Source organism: Cydia amplana, chromosome 8 (assembly GCF_948474715.1).
Source record: "Cydia amplana chromosome 8, ilCydAmpl1.1, whole genome shotgun sequence".
NCBI lineage: Eukaryota > Metazoa > Arthropoda > Insecta > Lepidoptera > Tortricidae > Cydia > Cydia amplana.
In genome coordinates, this window is record NC_086076.1 from 1,948,400 (window position 1) to 1,958,865 (window position 10,466).

The 10,466-nt window shown below is 36.9% G+C and overlaps 1 protein-coding gene across 1 annotated transcript in view; it reads left to right on the top strand.

The window, feature by feature from the left end:
• The window catches only part of LOC134650398 (cardioacceleratory peptide receptor-like), a 42,242-nt gene extending 38,114 nt beyond the window's left edge, over positions 1–4,128 (top strand). Inside the window, exons 10-11 of the mRNA XM_063505353.1 lie at positions 2,308–2,440; positions 3,988–4,128. Coding sequence (XP_063361423.1) covers positions 2,308–2,440; positions 3,988–4,128 — 274 coding nt within the window. The remainder of the gene's footprint in view (positions 1–2,307; positions 2,441–3,987) is intronic.
• Positions 4,129–10,466: the final 6,338 nt, after the last annotated feature.

Consider the following 10,466-nt stretch of genomic DNA (forward strand, 5'->3'; position numbering starts at 1 on the left):
AATTTATCATGATTCTAATATTATATACGAACTAGAATCCCACAAAATATCGATATTCATTATGGATTCTGGCACTATAGTTCGTTTATTTAGCATTAGAAATAACTTGCAAGAAGGTAAGCGATCTTGACATGTCTTTTAATTGAAAAACGCTTTTTAAAAATCAAAAACTATTACTTATGAAAGCAGAAGAATATAAATGATCGTATTAGATTCATAATTGTTACATATTTGCCGTAACTTATTTTTAAAATGTGTTTTTCAATTAAAAGACACATCAAGATTGTTTACCTTATTTCTAATGCTAAAAATAACGAACTATAGTATGTATGCACCTATTACAAAATGTTATTCTGTAGGATTTTTATGAAAATAGGTAGGCAAGTGTGAAGAGGTATCAGAGTAGACTTACTTTTAAAAATACTTTCGGTACATAATCTGGTCCCAAAGGTTGTCTGGAAGAGATCGCTTTTTAGCGATAAGACCGCCTGTTGTTTACTTCTGCTTGTATTTCTGTTTTCTTTTGTATTGTCTTCTTTTATTGAGGTGTGCAATAAAGAGTATTTATAATCGGTAACCTTGCATGAGCAAGTTACATGTCCTTTGTAACTTTAGTTTGTCATAAACGTAATATTAATGAAATGAAATACTCCTTTGAAGAGTTTCTGAACATTTCAATACTCCTAGTTAAGGTGCTCAAAGTTTATAAGCAGGTACTTTTTATGGTTGAAGATTGTTTTGTTTTTACTTTCGAAAAAGTTTATCAAAGGCACATTCTGATTCATCTGAATGCTTTGTTGAATTAAATTTATGTAGAAAAGGGCATACGTTATAAGACTTTTAAGTAATTTATAATTAACAATAAATTTCGGATTATAAAAAAGCGCCGGGGGCCTAGCGGTAAGAGCGTGCGACTTGCAATCCGGAGGTCGCGGGTTCGAACCCCGGCTCGTACCAATGAGTTTTTCGGAACTTACGTATGTACGAAATATCATTTGATATTTACCAGTCGCTTTTCGGTGAAGGAAAACATCGTGAGGAAACCGGACTAATCCCAATACGGGCCTAGTTTACCCTCTGGGTTGGAAGGCCAGATGGCAGTCGCTTTCGTAAAAACTAGTGCCCACGCCAATTACTGGGATTAGTTGCCAAGCGGACCCCAGGCTCCCATGAGCCGTGGCAAAACGCCGGGACAACACGAGGAAGATGATGGAATAAATTTCGGATTATGAAAATTAAAAAAAAATATATATGATTGTATACCATTTATTAACTTACTCGTATAATTTTTAAGGGCTAAACAAAACCTGCATTCATTATATATTTTTCTAAATATTTATATTTTACCAGTTAACCATAAGGCCAAACAGAAAAAAACCCATTCTAATACTATAATAAACCACTATATTATTATTAATGTTCCTTTACATATACCTACGCCAGTAAATGTATTGTAGTAAAGAGATAACTAAGAGCTGGTTTATGATCCATGAAGTGCATAGCTAAAGTGCAGTTTAGTGCCCTAGGGGCCGCAATTAGTGCGAGACAGTGTTGTTAGTGGAAATGTTCACTTTTCTATCGCTATTTTTAACCCCCGATGCAAAAAGATGGGTGTTTTATGTTTGACGCCCACATGTCTAGCTGTCTGTCTGACTAGCATCGTAGCTCTCCAACGGATGGGCCGATTTCGATGCGGTTTTTTTACGATGAAATTTGCTATATGGGGTTTTTTTTTGGGGGGGGGGGGGTGGCGAAAAAACGATCTAGATAGGTTTTATCTCTGCGAAAACGCGCATTGTTGAGTTTTTATGTTTTTCCAGATATTATATATATAAATTCTTAAATTTAACGGAAAACATCATGACAAAGTAACCAAACTAGACTAATCCCAATTCAGCCTTATTTCGCCACTAGGACCACCGACATAAACACGTTGCTTTCCTAGAAATAAAATGACTCGTACAACATTCACTGTTTTCCGCTGCGTCTGTGTTCTGCGGCGGTAGCACGGTCGCATTTTTGTCGCTTGTCACCATGCCTGTCACGTTCTAACAAGTATGTAAGTGCAAAAGTGACGGGCATAGTGACAAGCGATAAAAAATGGAACCAAGCTGCGCCCGCTGCGTACGTTGTCGATGCTGGGATAAACATTGATTTTGCGTCTTGTGACAAAATGTGACGTTTCCGAGCATGTTTGAGAAAAATGGTTTATTATTCTAGTTGTTATGTTTAGTGGGTGGCTAGAGTTTCTAGAAGAATGGAGTAAATGAGTAGAAGAGAAAGGACTAAAAATAAATTTTGTTCCAGGAACATCCCCCCCTACAAATGGTTGTGGTGCTGGGTGCGCGCGAGCGACAGTCCCGTGGGAAACGAGTCGCGTGCGCACACGGAGCTGCTGACGTCATCACACAGGCGGACTAGGCGCGACCTTACTGTCAGGGTACGTGTAAAAATGAATAGGTCAGCTGTCGCTGCGCGGGCGCTGATATGTATTGCTAACACTCGATATACGCAACGTCATAGCAACATTGCGATGCCACTTCGTACCAACACACAATATGCCAACCCTCGAGAAGCGCTACCTCTAGTCTCCTAAGGTAGGTAGTCTAACAGATACTACTTTCTGTCAGGATATCGTACCTAGAATGTGTTAACAGTTGCTGGCAGGTGTTGACGCCATCGCATAGAGGGGTAAGACACTCTTGAATGTTTTAACCGAGAAATTACTTACTTAGGTACTTCTGTGTTCCAGGGTATTTTCGAATAAACTAATAATACTTATTCATCCTTTTTTCAATCCATATTTTCATGTTTGATAAATCAAAAGTGTAGTGTACCTATCTATATGTTCACTGCTTGAAACAAACTCAAAGCGAGAGTATGATATCAACTCCACATGTCAGTCTCCTTGTTCATCATACGCCCGACTGAGCAAGCGTTTGTCGTTTAAAGTGATAAAAAACTGCAAAGGCAAGCATCACAAAAAGTTCGTGAGGTTGGCGTCAGAGCGTCGCGGATACACGCCATTATTTTACATACGGCAAATAAATCGTTGAGAATGCTACTGACAAACTAAAGGTCATTCATCCCTTGAGTCTGCTAAGCACGTATGTACTAAATAAGTCAAGGCATTGGCATAGTGTAGAATGCACCATTTTGTATTATCCTTCTAAAAGCGTGAAAAGTAGAGCTAGAGTAAGTATGTTACTTGATTACTTTACGACAAAAGTACATTAATAAAAATCAACGAGAAATTAATAATAAATTAATAATATAAATATAAATATTTTGGTGCCGTGACCAGGATGAAATATACAAATATTTAAAGAAAAATATTTTTTGTATTGTTTTCTGTATTGAGATGTGCAATAAAGAGTATAATAATTATGTATTTTTACTACATCAAGTAGCTTTTTGGCTACTAGTGGCTCACTCATAGTTTGTAGTTAAGTTTAGTAGCTAAGTCATTAGCTAGGTTTAGTAAAAGTTTTATTTTTATTGGAGACTTACAATTACAAGCGCTGAAAGCGAAGCGCTGGTGGCCTAGCGGTAAGAGCGTGCGACTTGCAATCCGGAGGTCGCAGGTTCGAACCCCGGCTCGTACCAATGACTTTTTCGGAACTTATGTACGAAATATCATTTGATATTTACCAGTCGCTTTTCGGTGAAGGAAAACATCGTGAGGAAACCGGACTAATCCCAATACGGGCCTAGTTTACCCTCTGGGTTGGAAGGTCAGATGGCAGTCGCTTTCGTAAAAACTAGTGCCCACGCCAATTACTGGGATTAGTTGTCAAGCGGACCCCAGGCTCCCATGAGCCGTGGCAAAATGCCGGGACAACGCGAGGAAGATGATGGAGACTTACAATTACATTTTTAATCTACCAGTCTTTAATTAAGTAGTCAAGTGGGTATCATATTCTTAGACTGCAAATACAAATCTAACAGCTAACCTAACCCTAAAAGCTAACCTGTCAATCTCCGTAGGTAAAGGAAGAAAGCCTAAAGTTCCCCAAGCACCACCTGAACCAGTGCAGCACCAACTCCCGCAAGGTGCGGCTTCATCTACCGGAGCATCAGAACAACAACTGCCACCCGCAACGGATCAGAGAGGACACCTTCTTATAGACTAAGTTCGTATCAGGGATGTTGCGAATATCCGCATCCGCAACCGCGGAACTTCCGCATTATTTTCTACATCCGCATCTGCACCCGCATCCGCATAAAATCGATGCGGAGTTTAATGCGGATGCGGATGTCTTAGCATCGGCGTAAATGCTAGACCGCTAGGTAATTTAGTAATTAGCCAAAAAACCTATTAGAAATGATCAGTCAAGCGTGACTGGGACTTAATGTAGGTACCCTTGGAACGCGAGTCCGACTCGCACTTGGCCGGTTTTTTGAAATAAAAATTACTAAAATGTAATATTTGACGTTTTTTATGTATCTATCTTGACATCCGCATCCGCATCCGCATCCGCGGATGTCAAAAAATCGGCATCCGCAACATCCCTAGTTCATATTACCATTGTAATAAGGTTGAAAACTGATATGTAAGTTTAGAAGTTGAAGACGTCTTAGTTCCTAAATTCATATCCAGAAGATCGAGTGAACTGACGATGATACTTTAGTTTCTACTGTGGATTGGGTATAGTTTATCAATCTCATAATTCAACTGTATTTTTAGGGTTCCGTACCTTAAAAAGGAAAAACGGAGCCCTTGTAGGATCACTCGTGCATCTGTCGGTCTGTCCCCGTTATCTCCGAAACTACTGGATCTAAAATTTTGTAAAAAATACTCAAAATAGTTCTTTACCTATAGATGACAGGAAAATCTATTAGAAATGTGCAGACAAGTGTGAGTCGGACTTATGCAACCCTTGGAACACGAGTCCGACTCACACTTGGCCGGTTTTTTTTGTTATTCCAAAAATACATATCTGGCCATAACCACTTCGCATTTAGGACACACAGTTCTCATTTCTTTTAACAAGAAAAGGTTGAAATTAGGGTAATTTACCACCATAGCAACACAAACAAAATAGTATCGCATTCCTGCGAGAGCACATTTGCATCGCTATTTGGGGGGACGTTTTATAAAGTGACAGTCATCAGTCTGATGCCGTGGGATGGGAAAGATACAGGGTGAACTGTGGAATTGGGTCAAACAAGAAACTCCAGGGGATCGCTTTGAACAAACGAACTAGAATAACTATAGAAGTCTAACAAAAGGGACCCCGCGTGTAAGTAATGCAAAGTTCTAACTGTGAAGAGACAGGGAATAAAAAAAAATCAAATGAAAATAAATAAGACATTAAATGCTACAATATAAGTATCAGTAGGTAGTCTTCTTCGGTAATTTAATTAATTAATCCAAAAATTGGTTTTAAATATAATATTATCATCTGTTTCTTCCAATTAAGACTATCCAGTGTCCATTTTCCTAAGATAACTTTTTTGTACACTTCTTTTTTTTCGGTTAGATGCATTAATTTGTTTAAACAGGTGTCTGTAATACAGTTCTTTACTCCTAAATATCTCATTGCAAATATCTCAAGTTACAGATTTCGGCCTACTGACCCATTTACATTTTTATTCTGTATAGAAAATATTTACAATTTTCCTGCTTGTCATGTAATGAAATGACAATAACATTAAAGTCTATTTTTTAATTCATACTATGAACTGTCATTTCAGTCTACCGAATTAAAAAATAGACTTTAGTATACCGACAGTCCAACAATGATGGCCATAACAGTCCTACAGCTACATCCCACGTTTTTAGGGTTCCGTACCCAAAGGGTAAAAACGGGACCCTATTAATAAGACTCCTCTGTCCGACCGTCTGTCTGTCTGTCTGTCACCAGGCTGTATCGCATGAACCATGATAGCTAGACAGTTGAAATTGTCACAGAACCCTCAGTGGGCGAGTTTGACTCGCACTTGTCCGGTTTTTTATTTTTAATAACAGGCCCTACATCATTTTAACTTTATCATTTAAGGTGGCACCCGCTGAGACTTCAATACAGTATGCAAAAAACTTCACATTGAGTGCGAATATAAATGTAAGAATTTAGAAGAAGAATCAAATAAAGTTAAACCTTAATATTTTTGGCTTAATCACATAAATGTATTGAAAAGTAAATGAGCAAAGTAAATTATTATTCATATTTCGCAATTTAAAAAATAATGACCCCTCATTCCAAAAATATTTGTTAGGTAGGTACTCTTTTTACTTTTGCGATATTTATTGAAGTAAACAGCAGTATCAATATAGGAGCCGTTTTCAAAATTGAGTGGTTACACTTTACTCGATATGATAAGGTTAAAACATTGATATGAACATAGATATTGTTACGTAAAAGCATAGAGAAAACCGGCCAAGTACGAGTCGGACTCGCGCACGGAGGGTTCCGCACCATCAACAAAAAATAGAGCAAAACAAGCAAAAAATCGGTCACCCATCCAAGTACTGACCCCGCCCGACGTTGCTTAACTTCGGTCAAAAATCACGTTTGTAGTATGGGAGCCCCACTTAAATCTTTATTTTATTCTGTTTTTAGTATTTGTTGTTATAGCGGCAACAGAAATACATCATCTGTGAAAATTTCAACTGTCTAGCTATCACGGTTCGTGAGATACAGCCTGGTGACAGACGGACGGACGGACGGACGGACGGACGGACAGCGGAGTCTTAGTAATAGGGTCCCGTTTTTACCCTTTGGGTACGGAATCCTAAAAAATACATATATCGCTCACTGCATACATCAGTTTTGGTACCAAAAAGACTATTATTTTTACAGTCTACATCTAGCATCGAGTAGCGGAATTATCAGGCCGCGTAGCCAACATGCCAATCGCTAACGCTCCGTAGCGATCGAAACGCAACTGTCACTATCACACTAATATGAAAGAGTGATAGAGAGACACAAAGCGTTTCGTTGTCGAAGCGTTAACGATTGTAACTTTGGCTAGGCCAGCTGTACTGAAGGCCTACCGCGAACCACGTTCGACGTATTGCCTCTCTGTCGCACTTGTAAATTCGTACGTAAGTGTGACAGGGAGACATCACGTCGAACGTGGTTCGCGGTAGGCCCTCTGCTACTTGACAATAGATGTAGCACCGACCGGAAAGTCTAATGCTCAACAACATAAGACTGATAACATAAGATGCTAAGATAGATGTAGACTGTGAAAATAATAGTCTTTTTGGTACCAAAACTGATGTATGGAGTGAGCACTCTTGTCTTACTACATATATTTCTCTATGGTTAAAGCTATTGATAATCCAACCTCATGAAAAATGTTATATTAGGGGTATTGGTACCATATAATTTATTGTTTCTTCTCTGAATTCCTCACCTAACATCATATGAAGTGCGGGCTTAACGGCCGTATTCGAACAATGCTTATAAGATCTTACAGCGATACGATACCGATCTGTCAGTGTTAAAAGTAACGTTTTTGGTTGAAGAAATGTCACTTTCGACACTGACAGATCGGTATCGTATCGCTGACATCTTACATGCTTTGTTTATCTAAATATGCCTCTAACTATTCGTAGTACGCTACATAATAACGCTCTACGTAGAATATCGCTACGCCGTAGCGAAGTAAGGTTTTTAATGCAAAGCAAAGAGAATATAATCACTACGATGCAAAGATTCCTCAACCAGAAACGTCACTTTTGACACTGACACATTATATCCATAAAAAAATACAGATCAAATTAATAACCTTATTACAATCATAAATACCCGTCAAGGACAAAATCAAAATAACCGAGAGATATATTTTTTGTTACCTAATATTTATTTTAAGATCCTATCCTATCCAGGATTCAATCTAATAACTATTTAAATTTTGAGAAAACTTTCTTAAAGTAAGCAGAGGACAATTACTGTCTAGCAGACTAGAAAATCTTAAAAAATGGATACTATTAAAAGTTTTTAATTCGTTAAATCTTGGGCACTTTATTTATACAATAACAGCCATATTCAAAGTCAAAGTCAAAGTCAAAAATATCTTTATTCATGTAGGCCTAGCAACAAGCACTTATGAATCGTAACATACTTATAAATTATCTTAAGCTAATTATCAGAGCAATTTATTGATGTTATTATTCCATAATAATATTGGATTATTATACAAATCAAATTTAACACAAATTTAAGAATTTCACAAAAGGATCGTCAAACATGAAAAAAAAATTGTATAAAAAATACTAGTCTAGAATGTTTCTAGAATAAAATCTAAATGTCAAATAAATAAATAAAAAACACAAAAGAAGTACAAACATCGGAATATTCGGAATATCAATTTCCTCATCATTAATCAAATATACCTAATATATAAATAATCATTTCGAATAACAATTAATCCCACGTTGTTTTATCATTCATGTAGTCTTGTGTGGTATAATACGCTTTAGATATAAGTTTACGCTTTACATAATTCTTAAATTTATTAATAGATAATTCAGTAATATGGTTTGGAAGTTTATTATAAAATCTCACACAATTACCCATGAATGATTTTTTAATTTTATGGAGCCGAGTGAAGGGCACTGCGAGCTTATGTTTATTTCTAGTATTAATATTATGAATTTCACAATTTTTTCTAAAATTTACAATATTTTTATGTACATACAGAATATTCTCATAAATGTATTGACAGTGCACTGTCATTATGTCAATTTCCTTAAATTTATTTCTAAGTGAGTCTCTATGGTTCATTTTGTATATTGCTCGAATAGCCCTCTTCTGCAGAACAAAAATGGTATTTATCTCTGAAGCACCACCCCATAGTAAAATACCATATGCCATAATGCTATGGAAGTAACTAAAATATACTAATCGAGCTGTTTTCACATCAGTTAACTGACGGATTTTGCTCACTGCAAAAGCTGCAGAACTCAGTCTATTCGAAAGAGTAGCAATATGGGGACCCCACTGGAGTTTAGAATTTAAAGTTATACCAAGAAAAACTGTACTATCAACTAATTCCAATTCCTCATCCTTCACAATGACACTTGTTTGCACATGCCTAACGTTACTACTAGTGACAAACTTAATACATTTAGTCTTTTTCTCATTTAACAATAAATTATTAACATTGAACCAATTTACTACTTTTGAAATAGCATCGTTTACATCATTGTAAGCTTGTTGCTGTCGTTTGACTTTGAAAATAAGTGAGGTGTCGTCTGCAAACAACACTATATCATGGTGGGTCTTTACAAGGAATGGCAAGTCATTTATGTAGATAAGGAACAGGAAAGGCCCCAATATTGACCCCTGCGGTACACCCATAGAGACCAATGACCCCGGTGATCGCTGTCCACTCACATCGACCCTTTGTATTCTACCATTTAAGTAGGACTTAAGTAAATTCAGTGCCGATCCTCTAACTCCATAATAATGAAGTTTCCTGATTAATGTTTCATGACAAACGCAGTCGAAGGCCTTAGACAAATCACAGAAGATACCTAAAGCATCTCGTGACTCCTCCCAGGCATCGAAAATATGCTTAATTAGCTCAACACCAGCATCGGTTGTTGAGCGACCCCGCGTAAAACAAACTGCTTATTATGCATTAAATTATTAACGTTAAAATGTCGTACTAATTGAGAAAGAACTAATTTTTCAAAAATCTTGCTAAATGTTGGTAGCACAGATATCGGTCTAAAGTTAGTGGGGTCAGAGCTGCTACCAGATTTAAATAAAGGAGTTACTTTACTATGTTTCATTAAATCAGGAAACTCGCCGCAATCAACACTGTTGTTAAATATAACTACCAAGTCAGGCGCTACAATTTCTACTAAGGATTTGACAGCATGGACAGAGACTCCCCAGAGGTCATTAGTTTTTTTGACATTAATTGATTTAAACGCCTTTATTACATCTGAGGTAGAAACATGTTCAAAATGAAGGTCTCCACAACACTCTGGAGCGTTATGTTTTAATAATGTAACAGCACATGAGGGTGATGAATTTAAATCCTTAGTTGTGGATACTGGTACCTCGGTGAAAAATTTTTCAAATTCTGTAGCTACTTCTAAATTGGAATCTATAATTTTGTTATCAATATTTAGTTTAAGTTCTTTAATTGTGTGTTTCGAGCGACCAGTCTCCACATTTATTACTTTCCAGGTTGCTTTAATAATGTCGGAACTACTTTTTATTTTCTGACTTAGATAATTTCGCTTAGCTATATGACAATCTACTTTAAACTTCTTCGAATATTCCTTGACATGTTCTTTAAATTCATCACTCTGATTAAACCGCCGTTCCTCATACAAGGCATACAGTTCACGTCTTCGTTGATGTAAGTCCGCAGTAGCCCACTCACTAAAAACTGATGCACCATTAACTACGACCGATTTTGAGGTGAATATCGCATTATAATGTTCCATAAAAGTGTGAAACAATGAATTATACATACTATTAGGACTCATATCGGAAGAC